General features: G+C 42.8%; 1 protein-coding gene across 1 annotated transcript in view; it reads right to left on the reverse strand.

The window, feature by feature from the left end:
* Nucleotides 1-2,545: 2,545 nt before the first annotated feature.
* Nucleotides 2,546-25,019, reverse strand: part of LOC119661601 (protein nubbin-like) — a 233,643-nt gene continuing 211,169 nt past the window's right edge. The window contains exons 4-7 of the mRNA XM_038071001.1: nucleotides 19,408-19,452; nucleotides 4,945-5,015; nucleotides 3,989-4,848; nucleotides 2,546-3,816 (exon numbers count right to left, since the gene is read on the reverse strand). Coding sequence (XP_037926929.1) covers nucleotides 3,513-3,816; nucleotides 3,989-4,848; nucleotides 4,945-5,015; nucleotides 19,408-19,452 — 1,280 coding nt within the window. The 3' untranslated portion in view covers nucleotides 2,546-3,512. The remainder of the gene's footprint in view (nucleotides 3,817-3,988; nucleotides 4,849-4,944; nucleotides 5,016-19,407; nucleotides 19,453-25,019) is intronic.

Consider the following 25,019-nt stretch of genomic DNA (forward strand, 5'->3'; position numbering starts at 1 on the left):
CAGGAAGGAAAATGGGGTAGCGATCCTGTTCGCCGAACCAAAGCAAAGGATAACCTACACAAAGTGGCACCGCGAAACACTATAATCACTGTAACTTAAGGCTTATAATAGCGAACAGACTCAGCACCGGACGGAGGCTCATCTGAAGTGGCTCCCGGAACGAAACCTTATACTGGTACCACGCGAAGCGGGATAACCTTCTGAATTCCTGTTTCATGTACTCTTAGTTCATGGAGGTTGTGGCTGTGTCCAAAAGTCAGTATAGACTGGTGCCGTTGCCCTTGTAACAGCTGGACTTTGATTTTGCCCACAAAATCAATCCGTGTCTTAAAGAGGGTCTTAAGGGTGTCTTACGGGGGTTAGGTACTCAAGTTAAACCACTAAGGATGTAACTCCTCCTTCCCCTTTACACCGATTCGATGAAATACATGTGGGTGTAATTGGATGATGTCTTTTTCTCGGATGAACAAGTTAGCCGGCCACTGTCAAATTTATGAGTGTGTGTCTCTATCAGCGATGAGAAAGTTGAGTTGCAGAATAAGTGAACGTGATTATATGCTGAGAAAGACCGAACAAAGATCACTGGAGCATGCCACGTGGTGGATGAATGCTTTACGCAGTAAGCGGACGAAGTCAGTCACCTGAGGCAGAGATTCCAAAGGGCGCGGGGTCGAAGTGATATTAAGCCCCCTGTTGGGCTCGCTTACAGGCGAGATGAATCTTATAAGGAGGCAGATAACCGAAAAAAAAAACTCCTGGGCAGCATAGCGATATGTTTAGCCAAATGCGGTTACGACATTGTTGGTATTTGAGTGACTGGAGAGCCTGTGGTCACCTTCCGTGATACCGTTTGTGCCTCGTTGAGTGAACTGTTTCCGTGTTACGAGCCTAGTGATCACGCTGAAGAGGAGAAAGAAATTCTTCCACTGCGGTGTTGCAAAATCGGGGACAGGATGGCTGTGATGTGAGGTGATGACCGGTGACATGTGCAAGCGATCTGGCGGCTCATCCATAGACGAGGACCTAATGTATATGAAAAATGTTGTTTTCTGAGTTATCAAATACGTCCTTGAAATTTTGGTAGATTCCAAAGGCTCAATTGATTTCCTGATTTGGTCGTCTGTGTTGTCGAGACTATGTGAGTGTGGTTGACAAGAATTAGCTCTTTGGAAGCTTTTGACCAAGGATTCAAAGAGGGGGTATGAGCAATGTGTAGCGTTCTGCCAACAGGGATCTGTCGTAGGCCTATTCATATGGAATCTGATGATGGACGAACTGTTGGGCGAGCTTAGTTCGGTGATTCTTAAAAAGTCAATCTTAATGGAAAAACGTCGTTGTATTTTGAAGGATAACTCACTTTAAGTCGAACGGAACGTGTTTGAAGTACGGGAAGAAAATGGCATATTTGAGAGTCACGATCGTGGAATACATGTACGTGGACTCGCGGCTGAGGCTTGTTATGAGGTGCGGATGGGGTCAAAGCAGGAGAGCTGTCGTGGGACTTGTTGCGTGTTCTGTTATAGAAGTTTGTGATGACGGTACATGGCAGAAAACCTGGGAGGGGCGTTATTAGCGTGCACTCCTGTACGACAGTAACCAGGTGGAGGAGTAAGGAGTGCGTGCTGTCAAAAAGTTGTCTGACGAGAATGGTGGAATGATGTTGTTAGATGAGAGTCTATTGTTGTCAAATGGCAGATAACGTGTAAATGGAACGAAATCTGTAATTGCCAGAGGAAGTTCGTGGAATTAGGATTCGAGATGGGAGAGCTGGAATGAGTTTGTCTTCTGCCGAGGCCTTGCCACTAGTCATGGATGCGTTCTGCGTGGTATAGATTCAGAAGGCTGGTAACGTTACTTTATATATGACGCAAGAGGGTCTGAATCTGGTCAGCGTGAATGCATGCTGAACGGAGTTTTGCTAGCGCAGAGGCATGCTGGCCTGTCTCAAGTGGACATTTAAGTAGATTTAAACTTAGCTGCTGACGGATCTGCAAGGCTAATTTTGACAGCTTGAAGTTACTGGAATAGTTCTTCCCTTGCAATTGACAATAGGAAATTCAGACGGTGGTTTTACCTCTCCCCCAAATCTCTCTATCGAACACTTTTCCACACTAACTTTTGACCAAATTTAGAGATGGGCACAGCCCTCCTGAAGCTAATATTTTTGGTGCAAATCATATGAAGGATGGTTGTATATCAAAAATTAATATTCTGTCAAGTAAAGTTTTCCGGCTCTCTAGGGTGCAAAAATAAATTTAAGAAAAAAAATTAATAATAATACCGACTTACCTTTTTATCTTTTTCCTGGAATACAACCTTCAAAGACAGGATTTATATCTACTTTCCTCTAATTATATCAAAGTTTAAGGTGCCCCCCCAATTGCCTTTTTTCTATGATTCCTTTCCAGATCCAAATAAAACAACATTTGATTTCTCTTATCCATTTTCATTTTCACTTTATTTAATTACTTTAATTATTATCACAGTATTATTATTTTCATTTACATTACAATTTTTCTTCTTTAAAAACATTTCCATTTCTATCTTTGCTCTTATAATTTACGAATCAAAAAAATAAAAAAAAAATATTTCGATATCAAAATGAGACAAATTTTGAATGAAGACATTCCAAAAAAAAATTAATCTATTAAAAATATAAAACATATACATAGTATCATACATGCAGGAATTTTTGATAATTTTTTTGAATTTTTCAGGTTTTTGTATCTTTTTTTCTGTCAAAATCTAACTAATAGGTTTCAATTTATCTTTTGTTTGATACTTTCTACATGGATTTTCCTCTTATATTTGAATTTTTCTTTAATTTACAATGATTCACCAATTTTATGTGTTTTAGTTGCAATGATAAGGCTCTAATGTAACATGAATTTAATCATAATAAAAAGAAACTAAAATTTTCTATCTGGAATTTCGAATTCGGATCTAGATGTTACGAAATTGCCGATACATTAAATAAAGCTAAATGCGCCAGTAAATTCGCAAAATGGCGGAAATTACATAACAAATAAATGGTTGAATTCGGGGACATTATGCCTGTACAACATTACGAAAGATTTTGGTGATTTCTTTATAATTTATAAAACTCTTCGTAGTATATCTAGTCAACTTACGTCTAGAAATTAAATAGTTCCATCTGCAAATATTTTAAATGTCCTTAATCGTAGTTTGCGCTTAGCCTAGACGTATGCTATTAAAGATATTTACTAAACTAAATAAATACGTACAGTTGATGTGTAAATTGCAATTAATAGATTTTGTCTATTTAAAATTGTATTGGAATGGTAAAAGTTGCGCATAAAAATACAATTGATCAATAGTGAGACGTAAAACACTATGTAGAAACTAAGAATGCAGGCTGTCACTGCTCCAGGCAGGGGTTCCGCTGGAGTCCTATGCAGTCCCTCCTGGGGTCAGAAGTAAAATATTCGTTAGCAACTAGGAGAGAACACGTTCACGGGCTACCCTTCGATCTCGTACCTCATCACTCGCTTTTAGCGTAAGAGAACAAAAGGAGATTCTCCGCCATTGTTCGCACCTGTTGGACTATCTAGGGTCGGGTTTATCCGCTTTTCCTTTTGTCGCCGGTTGCAGAACCACACCCTCACAACTTCCTTCTCCATGCATAGTCGATCAGCTAATTGTGAGATCTCTTCACTGGTGGGTTTCGGGTTCAGTTCGAAAGCCTTTTCCAACGCACCTCGAACTGAGGTCTCTATGGATGTTCGCTTCTTTCGTCGGCGCCCAATAATTTCGGGGGTTGAAATGTTAGTTTGTAAAGATGATGGATCGTATACACTGCAGGGACCAGAGGAATGAGGTATAAGTTAGCGGAAAAGAAAACTAAGTACGCATTCTTGCATTCTTAAGAGACGGAATGAGTTTAGGGACTTTTTAATCCTTTGATGTCAATTTCTTAGGGCGCGCTTTCTTCAAAAAATGACTATAAAAAACAATAAAATGAACTTACCCTCCAGAACTTGATATGGTTCGATCTGCATCCTCCAGCCACTTCTGCAGCAACGGCTTCAATTTGCACATGTTCTTAAAGCTAAGGTTCAATGCCTCAAATCTTGATATGGTAGTTTGTGAAAAATCATTCCCGTACAGTTTGCCCATCGCTAGCCCAACATCCCCTTGAGTAAATCCCAATTTAATTCGTCGCTGTTTAAACGTCTTGGCAAACTGTTCAAGTTCTTCCAAATCAGTGGTTTCTTCCGGTGAAGGTTCCATAGGTCTAGGCCCCGTCATATGTTTAGCCAACTGAGGTGTATGAGTCCCAGTGCCAGGAGTGTTAGGTGTTACAATACCACCCATATTTAGACTAGAACTATTCGGTGGTGTGGTTTGACTACTCCCCGTGAATGACAAAGGGGTATTCTGATGGCACGGACTAACCGCTGGACTATGGAGGGGACTCTTTGATGTGATCGGGGTGGAAGTGATCTGGGTCTTATTTTGGTGTTGTTTTTGCAAGGCCTGGAGCTGATGGGCGGCCTGGGTAAGTTGCTGAACTTGATTTTGAAAGAGGAACTGAGCAGCAGCCAGAGCGTTGGATGAATCATCTTTGGGGATGTTTAGTGCTCCGCTACGTATTAGTTCAATGTAGCTTTGGAATTGCTGTTGAAGGGTAGCTTGCTGCATTTGAATGGTCTGTTGGAAAGTTGCAAAATCTTGTGGGGAGAGACTTGGCAGGCTACCGAGGCTAAGGGGACTTTGTAGGAGGAGTGGACCCAGAGCACCGGGCATCATTCCTGGTATATCTGCTACCGGTGGCGGGGTGCTGCGGGCTAACGGTGAGGATGATGCATGCCGTGATGAGTCGTTTGTCTGTGGAAGAAGGTGAGATAGTGTTGATAATAAAATATATGTAGGAAAGCTTCTTGTGGGGAGTTAGAGCGGGATATATCCTTTGAATGTACTTACCAAATTTAAAGCAGTGGAGTTGTCTTCGGCTGCTTCGGGACTCATACAGCGGTCACTTGCATCATCTGAAACTGAGAAGAGAAAGGCGTTATTAAGAGGAATACTATCCTTTCATATTTTTTTTCTTCCTTTTCTAAAGACAACTTCATTTCATAACCTTTTATATATTAATCCGTTATAACTTTCAAGACTGCAGATATTGTATACGAATTCTGAGAAAATTTTCGACGCAATCTTAGTTAGGATCTGTTTAAAGATTGTAATGATTCAGTGCAGCTTCGGGGTGATCAAATAACAGTCTGGGTTGACCAGAATATCAATCAGAATGGCCATTCTGCTTACCTCATTAGTTATTACAAATGGCGCCCAACGTGGGTTCCATCATTCGTAAGGTTTCACTACCATAAACCCCTGGATGATAGTCTATTCTGGCTACCAGCTTCAATTTGGCGTCTCACATAAGGAGACAGGAGCCACTCAACATTTTTCACAACTAGGCTCAACTTGCGCCTGCCTTCGTTTTTCCGAAATTTGAGTTACATGCCTTTTCCCATGAAGCAAATGGTCCTAAGCGTCATTCCTAATCTGACATAGTAGAGTTTTCTTTGGTATGTCAGGTTTTGTGTCCTCCTATCGACTTATTGTTTCGTATACCATAGTTTCCGAGAACTTTTCCAGCTATATGTTAAAAGGTATTCCGAGCTACTGAGGAGTTTTTATTTGAGGATTGAGGGATCTTGAGTCTGCATCCATCTAATCTCGGACCAGGCCAATTGGCGGACCAATAGTTCCCATTTTTTTGGTCCATTGACCTCTCCTTTTCGGCTTAACATTGAGATTCTTTAAAATTAAAAATGAGGATGACTTTCAATTTAGAGGCAACTCGCCTCGTACTGGTTCCTCTTTGACCTGGACGCAGTGTAATCGAAGTGGCTCGCGGATGTTAAGAGCTCCTTTATAAACGTTCACGAACACAATGGAAATGCGAATTAAACAGGACGTAAAAACCGCCGTAGTTCGGGACTTAATTTGGCTAAAGATAGAAACTATATAAGGGAGTATTTAACATCCGCACGCCAGTTCTGTCATGCTGTTTTCGAGGCTGAGTTTGCGGAGTTGCTTTTGCCCTGAACCAAACCATAAGCCATGTTCGTCGTTAGTTCAAAGGAGTGGTCTTCTTTACCTCCACGTGAAAATCCTATCTTTTGGCTCGTTTAATTGAGAATGTTTATGCCATTTCTTCTTGGTCGGAACAAGGGGACGGGGAAGCAGTTGGACAGCTTTATCCTGCTTCTGTCCTCTATGATTCCTTACGATTCTCTTTTGCTTCAATTATTAGATATCTTGTACTTGGCGATGTTAACCAACCCCTCGGATATTTAGCCTTCATTGAAGCACTGCATACGAGGATATTGTTGCGCACAGTTTTCAAACAAGTTTGCCAGTTCTACGAAGAAAGTGGAGTGAACAAATTGGGGAAGAAATATCCCCCACACCCACATTGGGCGCGATTTGTAATGATTAATGGATTCATCTAAGTTTTCCCGGGATGAATCATTAAGGTTTGGAAGAGGGGGGGGGGGGGGGTGGTAGGGAGGTTCTATGATCATCAGCAGTCATGACCGCTGAAGAACAGGATCCCGAAGTATTTTCTCAAAGTTTGTCAAAATAAAACATAAAGAACCACGGAAACTGACCACTTACACGCCACCCAGCGGGTCTATAATAAAGCTATCTTATACAGTTTCGAATGGTTTAGCCACGGATATTTATTTTGGATTTGAGGTCGCTTTACACTCCTTGGTCATTAGCCATTTACCCTAAAAAGCACCACATCTAAAGACTTGATCGATATCCCCTACATACCTTTGCGAGTTGTTAGTACGTGAAAAACACTATAGAGGGGAAATCCGGGCTCAGAGTGAATAGGGGCTTCATTATTCTGAGCTTAAAGGAGGGAAGTGGGGGGGGGGGGCTAATGATTCCTTTCTTCCTCCTTCTGAACAGGCCTGAATACAGAGTATCACGTTTTTTGTTGTACATAACCAGCTATTTGAATAAAAGCAAAATTCAGACTACTAGGGTAGAAAGAACTCTAGGAAGTATGAAGAGAAGTGAACGACCCAACCAAGTAGGACGGCTATACCAAGTTGTCGGTCAACAATTCGTGAAATGTTGCTCATATTGTCAAAACAAAACCCAACGGATACTCACGGATGATTAGATGCTTTTCAGCCACGTCTGATTAAAAGGGGTAAAGTTAATATTCACTCAGAGAACCAAACAGTTCAATTCTTGGCTCCCAGAACAAATGGTTACTCGCCAAAAACTTAGGCTTCTATGAACGGAAATGCCTTGATTCCTGTAAAATTTGAAACATTTTTACCAAGTTTACCTCTAAGCATATTTGTTCTACCCAATTGGCCAGCAATACGGATCATTTAACGAGCCGCCAAATTGATTGGAGAATGATGACCAAAATTACCAATTTCCTTTGTGAAATTTTCAATTCCGAGAGGTACATTGACCTTACTATGACGTATTACAGGGCACTGTATAGGAATGTTATAGCTGGAAGACGTTAGCCCTTCTTATGAGGGTGCCTCAGCATAGTTGTAACATCCTCAGGTGCGTATTGGAACCAGAGTTTTCAAAAATTTGTTCCAGTCCATCTGCGACCAAGTTAAGCACTTCGCTCAAGGAGGAGGGGGCTGCAGTTTGTCACTCCATTAAGCTGTTCTTATTAATTGTTTGACTTGGCACTGCCTGACAAAAATGAAAAATTTGAAAAAGCCATTCTGAAAATTCATTCATTATCTCAATCCCTGCAGGCTATTGCTAGTGGCAGTCAGCATGCCAAGGACCTACTTTGATATTCAGTCGAAGATAGAACTCGGATACCTAATGCATCGTTCAGTTTAGCCTAGATTGCTGCTGCTTGATAATTCCTATAAAAAATTGTGGTATACTACACAAGCCCTGAGGTCCAAGCTCGCTGTAGTCCTATTTATTCTCTCCTACTGTAGCAAAATGGTTTGGTTTAGAATCCTTTCTCTCCTCTAATGCTACTATTATACTTTGTTTCTTAGTACCACCCCTGCGTTTTTATTCGGGTGTAAAGGGAAAACAAAGCATACAATGAAGACTCTCTTTCCAGATCCTATTTTTCGAGCCATGAAGGTAAGGTAACCCAAGGAGGCCCCACGAAAATACATGAGGCCCAAGGAGACCCAAGTTATACCGAGGGTTAGAAACAGAGATCATACCGGACATATTTTTATTTTGTAGCAGTTGTTAAACTCTGCTTGATGGAAGAATCCATGACCTAATACTCAAGGAGAGGCTAGTGACTTCAGCGGTAGAAAGCAGCGGACCTGAGCAAATTTCGTCTAACTTTTACGTTTAAACCTTTAAATAGCACATCAAAATTAGGAGAAAATGCTTGGGTGTACCGCCGAAGCCGTCTCATTAAAAATAAGATAAATTTAATGGACACAGTAACTTAAAACTTAAAACCGAGGGAATTAAACATAGAATTTGTGGAAACCCAAAGACGGCTTATCAACATCTTTTGAATCCAAAAAAAAAATTCAAAGCAAAAATCATTAGGTTTGCAAAATAAGCAGCAAAATTGCTGTGATTTTTTGCAGTGTACCTAGTGCAAAGTGTGACATACTCTGCATCCTTATGGAAGGGTTCCGACTCTCCATATGAAAGGCGCATATAATGTTATGCAAGGCCTACAGCATATGAATTATGACCGGGATTTGAATCGGAGGAATGGGGTCAAAAATCTGACGTTCAACAGACTCAACCATCACACCGCCTCCCTTATCTATTCCATATTTATTGGACCCTGTCAACGCTCACCACATGTGCTGGGGAAGTTCGACCATCAATGCAAGAAGATCGAGAATGCAAGAGCAGAACCTATCTAGCAGGAACCGCTTTACAGATCCTTAATTTGGGTAATGAATCCCCTTTCTTCAACGTGGTTAGGCGAGATGTCATCGACATCACGGTGGCATCTCTTGACATCGCGGCTCTGATCGGAGGCACTAGCTGGAATCGCTATAAAGAGGCACAGAAGGGTATAAGATCGGCTCAACGATCATCATGGAGACGCTTTTGCGAAGAGACTAACTCTCTTGAGGCAATTTCAAAGCTGAAGCGGATTCTGGTCAAAGAACGTATCCAGAAACTGGGTTATTTACGTTTACAGAACGGGAGGTACACAGAAAGCGATGAAGAAACGACAAACCATTTGCTTCAAGTGCACTTCCCAGGTAGCAAATAAAATCTAATCTCGGGTCCAACAGGTGCATACAGCTCCTAACCGAGAGACTGGAATGTGGCATGCGAATTAGTAAAAATGGAGCGGGTGAAATGGGCATTTAACTCGTTCTATTGATACAAGTCTGCAGGTCCGGATGGCATCATTCCTGCGCTAGTAATGGAGGGAATGGATGCCGCTATGGACTAGAAAGACTAGTAGATCGGCTCATAAGAGATACACACATACCTAAGTGGCCACTTCACCATAGGCAACACGCCTACCAGAAAGACAAATCCACGGAGAAAATTGTAAAAGCGATGTTCGAAAAAGGATACCCCTGCTGCACTTGAAGCTATCCTAAATTTACCCCCCATTCACTTGGAGGTGAAATGGGAAGCAGCCAACGACGCATAAATGCTCGATACCATTGGGACGTGGAAGGCGGCCAATCGTGGAGGGTGGATCGGGCGCAGGGGTGTTCTCGGAGAATCCGATTATAGAACTGGCCCAACCCCTAGGAAAAATGACCGCCATATTCCAGGCGGAGATATAGTAGGGCTTTTAACGGGACAGCTCCTTAAGCTACCATATGGAAAAAATTGAGGTAGTGGAGGAGGAGACGTCCCTGTACTTCTTATGCAGCTGCCCGGCATCCTCAGATCTTAGACGAGGACACCTTGGCAACGTTTTCTTCAATGAAGAAACTGCAGACTCTCTGCCTCTAGAGAATGTTCTCAGATTCGCTAAAGCCTGCGAACGCCGTAAGCGGGAAGCCATTGAATACGCGATTTACGGGGATAGTGCAATGGGCGCTGCTCCCATTTAATTATCATCACACTTTGCGCTGTACAGGTGATCAACCTACAGCAGCGGGACAGCACAGAGATGGACAAAAACATTCATGATGAACCGGGGTTCGAGGTGCGGGTAACGAAGTGTTGAGCTGACAATCACCCAACTAGGCAGGACCATAGGAAACATCCTTTTAAATGCTTTTAGCTGATTTCATAAGTGTTTAGAGGAGCGATGCACGTCTGGAAAAGCAATCTCTCCTGCCTTAGTAAATTTTGGGAAAAGAGAAAGCGTTGCAAGCAAATCTAAACATATCACTGATTAAGACATCTACAAAAATCAGCGAAATGCAAAAATAGGTGGTACGACATGTAAGCTCCCTGCCGTAAGCGTCAGACATTTTTGGTACGAAGGAATGGGTAAGTACAAACTCGAAGCGCTTCGAGTGCAGACACAATGGCGGAATCGGCAATTATGGATTTCTGCCAATTCTACCAAATAAAAAAATTGAATAGAAGTCGAGGTGAGGATAGGAAAAGCGTCCAGTCTTAGCTTCTATACTAATCTAGTGAGTCATAATTTGACTTCATGTCAATTTTGACGCCAATTAGAGTTCTGCTGGCTGCATACCTAATGCTTCCAGTTGGCTTTGAGTAGAGAGTAGTCCTTACGCTCTCGACCAAAGGACCTTTTAAGCTCACCAACCGGAGGTTACGGGACACTAGAAGTTAACCAAGTCATCCATCATTTAGAGTATCTTTATCCCAATATTATAGTTACAATAGGACTACGCATGCTACATCGAACGCGTCGAACCGAAGTCGAAGGGCTATAGGCTGGAAGAGGCAAAACATCAAGCGGGTCAAATAGCTAATCTTCCGGGACGTACCAATTTAGCTGCTGTCGAGGGCTCGGAGGAACCGTATCTAACACCTCTGGATGCCGAAAAGACAATCAGATATATATTTCGTTTAATTCGTCTAGGATCAGCGGCAGCGTACCGAGTAATCCCAGAAGAGATTGGGCACTACCCGTACCAACGTTTAAGCTAGAGGTCTAGCAACCATAGGTGTATTGCTGCACTTTGAAAAATAGGTCCCGAGGTGCATGGTTGCGCTACATAATGCAAGTGTTAAGGAATTTTGAGAGTCTTCTTAGTCACCTTAGGAGTGCAAGATGTTGTTTTGAAAAGCGCTCCTTAATACGCCGTTACAGAAGAGAAAGGTAGCAAAAAAGCGAAAACTGGACCCACCTTACCTTCAGAATGGTCAACTATCAGCTGAATATAAAAAGGGATTTTTTCCACTCGCTCAATCATAATATTATGCAGTTTCATTTGGCTCCTTTTCAAGGACCTCAAAAATAATTTCGATCAACATTGAATGTGTTCTATTTGGCAAGAAAGTTGACTCCTTCCTGTGAGACTTGCTAATAAATTCATGACTCCCAACCACTCAAAAGGAATATATGCAAAATCGACCATATTCTGCATTTCATTACATCCTCTAAATTCCTGCACATGTGGTCAGTTACCAGTCCACTTTCATCCCTTCAGATACACACGTGTTTGATATGCAGATCACATAAAATTTCCATTTTATGCTTCTGTAAACCGACTAAAAAATGAACCCACCTCGTAACTCCATCGTCTTGCCAAAGGACTTGGGGGGGTTCATCGTGTATTTATGCAAAACTACACAAGAGTCCTTTTTTTGGACATTATTCATAAAAACGGGGCCACCACGCTCAACTTCATTTCCAATAAAAAAATGCACGTAGAATGTCTTATGACGACGAATCGATGAAGGCAATTTTATAGTCCAACGATTTTCAAGGAAACTTCAAAAGCCCGTCATATATCGGTGAATCCTAGTTGCATGTTTATTTCGGTCCTGGAGAACACCTTTCCTTGAATAAATTTTCGAGGACAGTTTTAAGTAAGTTTTCATGTTTTCCTTTCTCGACTGAGGAATTGTGAGAAATGGAAAAGAGAGCGATGTTTTGTTAGGCAATCAAGTGGGAAATTATATGGATGGAGTGTTTGTCATATTGAGATGTTCCAAAGGACCTGGTTTGGGGTTGCGGATTGATTGATTTTGAAAGGGTTTTATATATTCAGAAAAGAAGGCGCTTTCACCGGATCTCACAAACAATGAGTGTGCTGAGGTCTAATGGTCGGAAAAGGGGCTCAAAAATAAAGAGCTGAGAGTCATCACTTGACTCTAATATTCCAAGCCCTGCACACCACAAATGTCCTTTCCAAAATTTGCATGATTTAGCACTTCTCACCCTTTCCTGTACAAGGACTGAGGAACAGTCGTCCAATTGTTCGAAAACGCAAATTCAAACGGCCATAAGTACTCTACATGTCCATCTGCTCTCCTGGCCCGAAAATCAATCCTTTATTTTTTTTTTGCCCTTCATTTTCAACCCTTCAAAGGTATGCATACGAAATATCCTTACCATATTTGAGCGGGTAATCATGTCTTGCAGTATGTCCATGTCGGAAACTGGACCGTCGTCTATTTCATTGGAAGATGAATATGGAATTTATGCGATTTTGAAATATTCAAAAAGGCGAAAACGAGGGTTTGTTGATGATGATAGGATTCAGATTCGCTCCAGGATTCACTAGTACAATCTATGCATACAGACGGGGTCGGTTCATATGAAAAATTTAACGGTTCGCATATATAGAGTCGTAATCCAGAGATGAGATTTGCCTTATATTTGGTCGAGTGTTGGTTAGGTGTGAGGGTGGAGATGTCCAGAGTTTGGTATGGTTTCTCGGAATGGGACTTTGAGGCAGTGATTCTGAACGTGCTTCCGACCTTTCGTGATTGATATCACGATTCCTTTAAAGATCCTGTTAATTTTCGTAGATTACTATAAATATGTGCAGTAAGCAGCCTCGGCTTCTTCAAGAGACGGCCAAATCCTGCCAACGTAGATATGGCCCCAAAATGAGTGACATTATCCCGAAATTGAGTCCAGGTTCGCTTACGTTTCAGTGCGTAGGATTTACGTTTTGTACAACTGAATTCGTAAAATACACCACTGCAAAATTGAGGATGGACACAGTCGCCGCTGGTATGGTTGCCCGTTCGAAATTTGAATATAACATACGAGGGTTGAATATGAAATGACTGATTTCCCTTCTTGAGTCGAAATAAGAGAATATGGAAACATTATTGCAATATGCATAGGTTTGTTATGAAAGGACAACGAAAATATTGCCTTTTATAGACTATCAATGGCTGTTGTGGATGTAATTCCGATACTTCAGATTTGCTAAATCTAGTAGGGTTACATTTGGAGTTTAATGGAAATAGTGGATTTGGTTGAAGCCTCTAGAAGGGAACACTGGATTTGGGGGATTCGAGTTGAAAATATCCCTTAATTATCCCGGGCCATATATGTGTAAGGAGAGCTACTTGTCGGACACTCTGAGATAGTGGACCCTATTACATGGCATAGTCAGCATTAGATGAAATTTGTCGGAGTATCAGCGCTCAAGCACATCACATCCACCCTCACTCGCAGGGACAATAAAAGCCTCTGATTCCCCCACGCTCGTCGATCCGCATCCAAGTTACAGCAGTCAGCCGGATTTTAAGGGGCCCCTTGAGGACGTGGCCGAAAACTACACTTGCCCCAGATTGAAGAGCTCTTTTGATGGTGAGCCAGTGCTCATCAAAATACTCAGGCGAATTGTTGAAGATGTTTGCCGTCGCGTCAGTAACACTCTGGTACGACTGTCGGACCGCGGAAGCAGGAGTTTTTGACCTCCACCAGAAGGTGCAGACGAGATGTGCAAACGAAGGTAAGCGACCATCAAGTGCTATTCTTGCTGCTCGCACCTCTCTTCTTTCGTACATCCAGAAGACAACTTCTAAATCTATTGCTGATCACGATTGATCGATCTGATTACTCGAGCTCGTCCTCCCTCCTATCTACCACGTAGGGGAGCCTTCAAGCCAGATCAAGGAGAGGAAGAAGGAAAGTGTTAACCCAACGAATCACTTGCTATTCGGTCTCTTCATGGGTCGAGCTCAATCTTCTTTCCAACAAAAACTCGAACCTCTGTCAGCGTGCCTCATCATCTCTTTCAACCCGTTGTCTGGGGAAAGCTTCCTTCTGTCTGCATAAAGTTGTTGACAAATCCCATCCCACCTTCACTAAGAGAAGGAGATATGATTAGCGTTGCCCACCACTCCATTCCAGAACACACACTCAGGGGATTGGGCTTTCTGGTGTAGGTAAGACTGAAAATGTTCATGCTTTTTTAGAAGCTGAATAAGGAAATAACTAGTCTCAACATAATATCAATTTTGTGTAGGTTGCCGTCCTGAAAAGCAACCAACTCCCTTGAGTATTCTCCTTTGAGCTTGTAGATGACTTCACGTTCCTTAGTAAAAAGGACTACGTGGATTACTGCTGCGAACTGAAAGAATGCGATAGGCAGACTAATTCCACATAGCTCACCGTCCCTGTGCTTCCGGAAGACGCTTACGATACACCTCCTCGCCAAGACTGTGAGATTACACCCCCACGCCGTAGAGCAGAGTGGGCAGCGTTGCACGCAGTATCCGTATTTTTTTCTAATAAAGGTAACTACTTCGAATATTTCCAGCGCTTACCCCACGTATTAATATGCTGAGTGTGTTCGGCTTCGGCAATAAGTGCCTGAACACCATCCGCATAACCCACAGGGCATTACTACTCCGGCATGTCCAGTGTTAGCAGCAATCACAGTAAGCGTTTTAGAGGTCCGCAAAGACTGTACTGACCCTGTACTATCCCATCCATCAAATCCCATAGAGCAGGGAGCGGTCTGCCAAATAATCCTTCAATAACTGTAAGAGATAGCTCGGCTCGTGGAAAGTATTGGCCAGTGTGCCTAGAATATCTTTCCATCTTACGGATCTAAAGCCATTTATGATATCAAGTGTTACTAGCAGCATCATCCGTCGAACTCGGTGGCTGTGTGCCTCTGTTTGATGAACCGTATCCGCGAGTTGCATAACAGCATCCACTATGGATCTCCCTTCTCTGAAACCGAATTGTCTCGAGGATAAGTCTCCACTTCAGCAACTCCTAATGAGATTTGTGAGCACACAAAGTGGTCGGTATACAGACGGCAGTTTAGTATCGCCTTTTCCTTTGTTGATCAGGACAAGCCTCGCTACCTTCTGCGAAGGAAAAATTCTGTCTTTCAGGCAAGAGGGAATACCATCCGATCCTGGCACCTTCTTGTTTTTTATAGAGAGGACTGCCTCTCCCAACTCTTTTAGAGAGGGAAGTAGACAATCTGCAGTGTCTTCAATGCTGCTATCATCAAGCCGTACTGGATGTGCAAGGATTACCAGTTTATGAACGAGTCCTCACGGATCAGTATTCACCTCGACGACTACATCCTGCCAGCAGCGAGCTTTGCTTCAGTTTATCGCGCTATGGAGTCTCTTTCAAAAGCCGGAGTTTGTTACACTTTTTCAGAAGTTTTCACCGTCCACCACTCCATAGAGGGTTTACCACGTCTCAATGCCACCTTGAACATGGAGGCTCCGCAGGCTGTAGTTATCAGGTCCATCACTGCATTTAACACAATGTCAGCTGTAGTGCCACCACCGCCTGCAGTGCCGCCCAGCGCAGTTCAACCTGTCCAAACGCCTCCACAAATCTCCCAGTGTTCACCTTCAGAATGTTCCACGCACAAAAAGAGAACCGGACTGGCGCACACCGAAGGGTGACGTCAACCACTTCGAAAGCGATGTATTGATGGTCATTTGCCGAAATGTCTTTCGGAACTTGGCACCTGCCTATCAGCGACAACAATGATTCCGACGCGAAGGTTACGTTGAAAATGCTTCTTTTGTAACCTGGGCGCCGGAACGTTGGGGTGGATCCGGTGTTGAAAACTACGAGCGTTGTTCTCGCCGTCACTTCGAGAATATATTTCCCTTTGGAGTGTGGGTGAGGCATGCCTCATTCAAGTGCATTGGAGTCATCCCGAATCAAGATCCGCCCCTGCGTTCTCAAGATAGCTTCCTCCACAGTATAAAACCTGCGTTGAAAGCCCGCCAGCGTCTAATTCGGTGTTAGAACAACGCTAAAGGACGTTACTCCTAAACACCGAATCCAGACAAATCCCTCCTCTTGGTCATGAGCAAGAACCCTAAACCGGGTACCCCATAAGTTGGGCGCCATGAAGCTAAGTTATTATTCCGGTACTGTTAAATAATGGACACTACACTAGCTTTTATCTTCGTAGCAAACTGCACTAACAACTCATAACCAGAGCATATGAGGTATAGACTAGAAATCAGAGCCATTCCTCCGAGTAGCACCTTCACCGCTTCGCTTCACAAAACGTACCTTTGTTTGCTGCCTTCGGAGCTAAGTTTTCCAAATGGAAGACACTTCTGCTCCACCGGTTTTGAGTTTGAGTCCGCAGTATGTGTAACTGCCACCATAGTGAGTTGTTGGCACAGCACGTAGGTTGTAAGCTAGAAACCAGAGCGCTTTCACCGCTTCGCTTCACAGAACGTACCTTTGTTTGCTGCCTTCGGAGCTAATTTGATGAAGGCTCCACTAATCTTCTTTTCCGAACTTCCAATTCAGCTCCACTGGTTTTGAGCTTGAGTCCGCAGAATGTGCAACTTCCACCACAGCGGGTTTTTGGCACGACAGCACGTGGGTTATAGGCTAGAAACCAGAGCCTTCCCTCCCAGTAGCCTTTTCACTAATCCGCTTGACAGAACGTACCTTTGTTAATTGTGTTCGGAGCCAATTTCACGAAGACTCCTCCACCTTGCTACACTGGTTTTGAGCTTGATCCTATAACGGATCTCGATGAGGGCTGCCGTAAAGCTCTTGCCGTAATACGCAGAGTTGGCGGTCTAGTTCTCTTTCGTCTACCTACATTTTCTTTTATTGCTAGACCATCTGTGTGCGCCTTCACTTTAGGCAGGGGGTTTTCTGACGACGGGGCCTGTTTTTGTCTCTTGCTCCCTTTAGATTCTTTTTTTGAGACTACCTGGATGAAGTCCAGAATCCAGAAACCCAGGACCCAAAAACCCCTCCCCCACTCCCATTCGGTTTATATGCGAAGCCATCTGCCAAGTATCAGCGGCCTTCTCTGCGCCTCTTTCTGGAAAATCAGGTCTGCATTGTACTGGGATCGTCGCTCCAGCACTGGACGCCTTATCAATTTTCGAGCCTTGTTTTTATTTCTCCATCCATCTCCTAAATTCTTTTATTTTCTTTTTCTCTTAATGTAAGTTGTGTGCAAGGGATGTAATGTGGTCAGTCTCGAAGACAAAGCTCGTACCCCAGTTGCCTGAGGGTTGACCTACCCTTAGCTGATCTCAAAAGTCACGGACGGATCTGCTCACTCGAGACAATGCGGTCTACTAATACTGGTTAAATACATACTACCCGACCAGGATTCAGATGAGGCAGGCGTGCTGCAACTTCCACTTTGGGAGAGCTAGGTCCACTTCACCCCATTGGCTCCGGTGACTTTCAGTGTGTCCCGACATATATTGGCCACTAGTGATTTTCACCGAGAAACTTCCTCGAGACTACTAGCTAGAGGCTGGTTTAATGCTGACTAGGGGGTCAGAACCTTTATGAAGGTTCTCCTGGTCTGCATTGAGTTGCTCAAAGAAGGCGCCTTCTCCGGTTGCCGAATATTGCACTATTGAAAAATTTCTCATCCTGGGCCGAAATATCGCAGTTGATATTTTGCTTGATACCGATTCGCAAGACATGTGGGTGCGTCCAGGTGATACGGTAAGTGCTGCAAGCGTAAGAGGATTCCTCCCCAGGGTTAGACCTCATGACCTTACTTCCCCCAAAATATCCAACCTATATCGACGAAATTTCACTGAAGTTGAAGCAAGCGAGCATTAGGGAGAACCTCGATGACGTCGGCGGGAAGTGTCTGCACATTCCAAAGTCCAATCATAAATCGTTGAGGAAATCAAAAAAATGGTAGCCGAAAAATCAGCCTGTCCTGGAGGTATCATAACAAAGGTCCGAGATTTGCAGGTTGCCAGCCCAAAAATCTCCATCCCTTTTAGTTTCATAGTTCATAATTTCAGTAAATTCCAAACCTCTAAGTACAAAAGGGAGTCACTACCTTAGCGGGGTACTAACTTCCCGGCTTAATAGTAAGGAAGGAGAGTTCCTGAGACGCCATTCAGGCTATAGTAACTTTTCATCCCTCCATTCCAGAATGGACCTTAGAAGAAGACAGAGAAGATTAACAAAGATTCAAAGGATTTTCCGAATTAACGACTTAGAAGAAAAAAGGGTGAAAAGGAGGGGGACCTTAAATTTTATATCTTGAATTCTATGGTATTGTCGCTACCGAAACAATGTTGCGGAGTTGGAAGTAAAATAAGGGAGCCAACAAATTTCTGTTTCTAGGACACTGCGAACTTTACCATCATCATTCACCCCCGAAACAATAAACGATTCCAATAAACAATCATCAAAACAAACCGACGCAATAGTATCGTCGTTCATTTCACACGAACTGATTCAATCTTCCCAAACTTTTCACCCACGTTTTTTTTCGCTAAGCTAAGTTTCCTTCGCTCCTCCATATGTGCTCTATTTCGCCTTGTTGTCCTTAGCATTAAATGTTTCCATTTCACACTAATTCCATCAATGAAAACATCTTGAGGAGAATGCCAACGCCACACCATCGCCAACAACAAGGCCCAATATAAGGAAGTGTGTAAGTCTCGTGTCTCCTCTTCCGAAATCAACAAACTATTAAGCAACAAAACACAAGACTTTAATGTGGCATCACGTAAGGACGAAGATACGCCACCATCATCGTTCCATCGGCATGTCTGTGCCTACAAATCAACCCTGCTGCTACCACCTATATGGTCCTCTTCGAAAAAAAAAAACAACGCAGATGTCTCCTCTTAGAAAAATGTCCTTAACCGCATGCCGGAACGGAGACGAGCAACGTAACACATACCTTTGGGTGCCTCTCGGAGTACCATTGCAAAGAAGTTAGGGGATTAATAGGTAAAGGGTGAAAAAGTGTGGCCGGCGTGTGGTTGGCACCGTGAAAAAGACGAAACCCTTTCCTATAAAGAATCTTTTCTTCGGAGGTTTTAAATATTAGAACTTCATCAGGTCCTTTTTCTCAATCAAAAAAATGGTCCCAAGTGATTTTCTCCGTCACTTTAAATTCGATTGACGCGCTTCGGCTTGGGAGTGATTGGCTGAAGGATATCTGAATAGCGTATGGGTAGACGGATTGAGATTCCAGGGAAAGTGTCCTAAATGACTTTAATCGTGTTTTAAGAGGAGATTGGACGATAAGACCCCTAGGCCTTACCTGAAGGTTAATGAAGTTTAATTCGACTTACCGTTGGATGGAATTGGTGATGGGGTCCTTGATAGTCGGCTGATATCTGAAATAATAAAAAAGAGGGAGGAAAATTGATCAGTAAGGATTGAATGGATGACGGTTATTAAGTCATTAGCTCTGAAGTTTTCATCTCAATTGTGCTGATGAGGGTTGGAAAAGGAAAAATTCTTCAGGATAGTGGCGGACTTATTTGGTGAAAGGATTTGCTGAACTGTGCGTCCACTTTCTCTGGTAAAATTCACCATTGTTTTCAGGACATTCATTCATCATTCATCCCTTAAATCTTGAGGCTGCTAACTCCATCTGAAATATTCGTCGCTATGGCAACAGCATCATTATACTTGCGGCGTCCTGTGGAAAATTCAAATCAAGCGGCAAACTCTCATAATAACCAAATATCCTTCCACCCCATCTTTCCTCGCCGAAACAAACAAAAGCTATTTTGCTCAACATCTTACAACTATCACCACCCTCACTCCGCTTTGTCTGGCATATCTAATAAAATTTCGCAACAGGGGTTAACTAATAGGAAATTTTTATGTCCTTGCACATCGCCAAGTTGAGAGCATGTCGACCCCTAAATCGATAGAATTGTATCGATTTGACCGTCAGTGGTCATTACAATGGATATTCGCCTTTTCTCCACGTACGGCTCGCGTATGCATATTCATACATTGCAAAAATGCTATACAAGGACAACTTCGGCAAGGATATCAACAGAAACTCCATCCGGTCCTTATCCTCTTTGATAATAGTGGTCGCTATAGTGAGCGCGGTCTGGTCAGTCAGAATCATGGATATGGACCAAACGAGTGTGGAATTAACTCTCACTCGGCTCTGGGTGCCCTGCAGGACAACTCCAGGCAAAAGTGAGCATACATACAGAGACCATGTCCCATGGAAGCAGTTTGGTCATCTGAGGCTATTTTTAGTTTTTATGTTTAGACTGCACCCACGAGATAATGTTCGTCGTTCGTTCCTTTGGTCATAAATTACATTTGACATCTCACCCTCACCCCCGAGAGGGAGAATATGTGAAGTGACCACACTGTTGTACATAGGGATCAGTCCGGTCGCCTCATTTTCACGTTTTCCGATAACCTTACCTAGGACATGCATGCATTCATCCTGGCACTGAGAGAAAATTGAACGGATGGGCTACGCCATGAAGTGAGTTATAGCCTTTGGCAAGGGACCAGGTGGTGATGGTCAATTCATTTGATTGACTCTGTTCCAAAATTTTTCTTTTCTTTCACATTTCTATGTTTTCCTATTTTTTTTTTTTTTTTTGACTTTTCCGAGTCTCGTGATCAACTCGAGGCATTGCGGATGGTCCAGAACGTGCGGGAGGATGGTTTGGAAAAATTTCTGAGGACAGTTGGTCCATAAGTCAAGATGATTGGAACAAGAACTATCAGTAATGGAAGGGTGGGATGATGCAATTGATCCATTTTTCCGGTATCATTTTTAAAATCAACTTCATTCTGGGAAAGCCATAAATTTTCGAAACAGGCGGTGATGTTGATGTATTTGTAGTGACAATTGGCTGACTATTGGGAGGTCATTTTGAATTTGTGTAAATTACAAGAGGGTCAGGCGATAGGTCAGGATGTAACCAAATGAATTGATTCAATAGCGACAATTTCTCAATAACTGTGGGCATTAGTTTGGCACGGTCGATTTGCTCTTTTGTCTAGGATGAATTGGAATTGGTATGAAAACAATATTGAAAGCTGATACCAAGATAGAAACGTGGAAGGGAAAGCCAACTTACGAAAAAGAAACTGTAAACCGCGATTGCTATCAATGCTGATATCTCAGAATAACTTAGGGTTTAAAAATATAAGGTGGGAACAATCAAAACCAAAGCCGGAAAGAGAGCAAAGCGCAGAAAGGAATTCCGTTTTGTAGGGTTACTAAGGTCCTGGACAGTCTTTGACAATACCATCGTAACAGACGTTCGGAACTGATAACGGAAGTAAATCGTCCCCAAGATATACTACCAAAAGGAAGCGACAATGCTATCTTCTTAATTTCTCTATTCATCTGGTCGCTAGAATTCAGGCAACAGACTACAAGGTTAAGAGCGCGATATACGGCTTTCTAGGAGACAGGCCTACCGACTACAAAGGCAGACCAATAGTGCGTGATAGTGGTTACACTCTGGACGAAATACCTCTTCCAATCCAAGGTATTATGTGAATCGTCCCCATTAGATAGTCCGCAATCAAGGATACCAGGCTGTATTCCAACGGAGTGAGTGCTTGGTTACTTCAGTGAGTAAACTTGATCTCTACTGTCCTACTTGGAGCTGAGTCATGGTGAACTTTTTAACCGTGGGATCCAAGTTAGTACCAAAACCAACTGCAAAAGTAACAACAAGCAAGCAAGCAAGCAAGCAAGCAAGCGGGATTCATGAGCGTCAAAATCAATTACAAAAATCCCTACAACAAGCAAGTAGAGCCCTATACCGCGTGCAAACTTGTGCATCAGACGAAGCTACATTACCGCAATACTGATAACCAAATATAACACCCAAGAAAAGTAGGGAGTCAGGCGGCGGAGTTGAACTCAACATTGCCCTGCTGCGAAAACTCATGATCAGAAGGCGGAGATCAGTAAAACTACGTTTGCAAGAAAGCAGGCTCTAGTGGCGCAGGACCCAAATGGTATCCGCCTTATCTGAAAGAGAAGATTTCGAAAAGGTCCTTCAAGGTTCAGGATAGTCTCCAAGCGTGGAACAGAAGAAAAGAAGAGCAGAAGAGGGCAGCCCACAAGAGGGGCATGTTCCGTTGAAACTCAAACTCGAACTCAAGAAGGATCAAACCTCGAGGCGCAGGATGTCATCGAAAACCTTATCGTTGAGCAGATGTGTAAAGCAGGACTTGCCAAGCTTATTTTCAATAGCATAAGCTTTCAACCGGATCAGGAATTGGCAGACCACACAAAGAAGTACACGGGAAAATGATCCAGGATCATATTCCACAAATTGTCAGGCTGGAAGGATGTAGATACATGCTGAGGATGATATAGTAGAGATTCAAATGATGACAATTTACCTGTCCAAAGCACAGGATCGAAAACTCCTCGTAATAGCTCAAAATGAGGGTCTGCAAGGATAGTGGTTAGAAGCAGAGCATGAGGCAATGACAAACTTCACACGATTGGGGCGAACGGCTGATATCCGAAGGCAATTCAAAGAAACGACTGTCGTATCAATTACAGATTCAGTAATATTACGGTGCATATACATAAGCGAAAATGAAGAAGGATACTTCGGAGGACACATCAGGTGGAAAATGTACCGCGATTCCTGAAGGAGTTGTGAATATTATTGAGGTCGAAATCCCTGTTTTCTTCCGAGCAATAATGTAGATGTGCTACCCATTGGGAAAGAAGCTCTGGACAATTTCGACTTACATTTCCTAATGTTTAAGGCAAAAAGACAATTACCACTTCAGAGGCACAGAGGAACTACCACTTCAGAAGGACTACTCTGAGACTAGCAAAGAGGCCCAGCAGTAAGATAGGCCAGGTAAACTGCCACCATGCACAAGCTGGGCCTACAGTGATTTCATTCGCGATGTTCAAGGAAGAAGTATGCAGGTAATTTGAGACCAGCCTTGACAAAAACCAAGAGTTTGGATCATTCTGAAATTTGAATTAAAATATATATGTTTGTCAGAGTTCCTGATTGAAGACTTTGTGACCTAAGTTGCATTGGAAGCTAGGGGCAAAATTCATAGACCAGTCGTGGCATCGGACTTTTTCGCAGCAGACAACAGGGATTTTTCTCCTAAGGGAGTTATCACGAATTTTACCTTCGCCCTTTCTTTTCTATAATTCGTTTAATAGGCATATCGGTGTTTTTCAAAAGATTCCACCAAACTCCGACCTCCGAAAGGTCTCCTTCTCGTTAAAAAAACTGGTGGCCTCCAATTTCGCTCCTTTTCTCGAAAGTTTCAATATTAACGAATAAATCGGCGCTTGGAACCTTTCAAAAGGTTAACTCGAATTTGACCTACTTCCTAGACTTCCCCACCCCCTAAGCTGAACACCATTTACATGTCTTTTTCTGATTTAAAAAAATGACCTCAGATTCCGCTTAATTTTCTCAATTTTCCAGTATTAATAGAATATCAGCGTTTAAGATTTGTCGCTTTTTTTTGGGCCTCCTGACCCTCAAATTTATCACCGAAACACATCATTAAATTGATAGGGTATTGCCAGAGGAAGGCACTATTACTTCTCCTCGGTTCTAATGCCAATGAACACAACGTAGTTTGGGGAAGCAGCGATACTAGCCCAAGAGGTTAGTGCCTACTCCAATTTAACGTTAGTGATAGGGTCAAAATACACAATCTAGGATATACGTCAACTTTCGTGACTAGCATCTGGCAAGAGGTCCTTGTCATAGCCTTAGGGAATAATTTTATAAACAGGCTAATCAGGAACTGGAGAACTTCGGCAGAACTCTCTATGTCGTCTCACAGAATAATAACATCCGAAGATGAGGGCACCTCCAAAATAGCCAAAATAATAAGGAATCTCAGGAGAATAAGTTGGGATTTCTATGTAAACCACTTGGGCAATAAATGGTCGCATCTAAAAGTGGGTGCTGATTTCAGAAACGAGTCGGAACTGAAGGCAATGAGAAGCCAGTTGTATTATTAGAACATTTACCTCCTCAGGGAGCGCATCTTGTTAAAGCAGGGACCTAGTCAAGATGAGGACCGAGATCCGGGAACTTTTCAAACGTGCTAAGCAAATGGGGAGCTGATCAAGGTATCAAAACCAAAAGTCGATGAACGGTTGCGTTGCGGCGTAATAAATTCCGAGAATTTTGAGATGGGATTGAACGAACACAGAAGTATCCGGGCCATACTAGATAACCTCGTTATCTTCTATCCTACATCAATTAAGGAACTTAAAATGAATGTTAAGTGTGGGTATTAATTGCAGGAAATTATAGGATACCCGGTGCTAACAATAGAACTACACTGAAAATTTAATAATTTCGGCAAACTTTATCGCTCCTTCCTCGGAAATTATCGTTCATCATCATTGGAACTCCATGGTAGTGTCTCATCGACACATGCTTACTAGCCTATATGCTAGCCAGGCTCGAGAATGTGGAGATCATTTGAACACTTGGATCTCCCAAATGTCACGGGAGCACTTTGATAGAGCTTCAATATTTATGGGAAGACCTTCAAGGTCAATTTCGTCATCCTGTTTAGGTTCTTGGGAGGGCTTGCTCCAATTGGTTGTCTCTGAGCATTCAGGTTTATCCCTGGAGCATCGACAACAGCATTGTCATTAAGCCAGCTGAGATGACAACCCAAGTTTAAAGCTCCTACGAACACCGAGAATGCATCGTTTTCGTTCAACGAGCTCCAGGGCCATGTTGATGACCGAATAATTCTCGTTGAGCGTCATTAGAATGTGGGATTCTGGAGATCTCTATATCTCTGCAAGTCTATTAGTTCTGGACTACAACAGTTTTAGGAATAAGGAAGGAAAGGGAAGCATTGGAATTGCTGGACTAATATAGCTTTAATGGGAGAAAATCCCACACACTGGTATATCTGGGTAAGTGTGGTCTGAAGA

This window comes from Hermetia illucens, chromosome 1 (assembly GCF_905115235.1).
Source record: "Hermetia illucens chromosome 1, iHerIll2.2.curated.20191125, whole genome shotgun sequence".
NCBI lineage: Eukaryota > Metazoa > Arthropoda > Insecta > Diptera > Stratiomyidae > Hermetia > Hermetia illucens.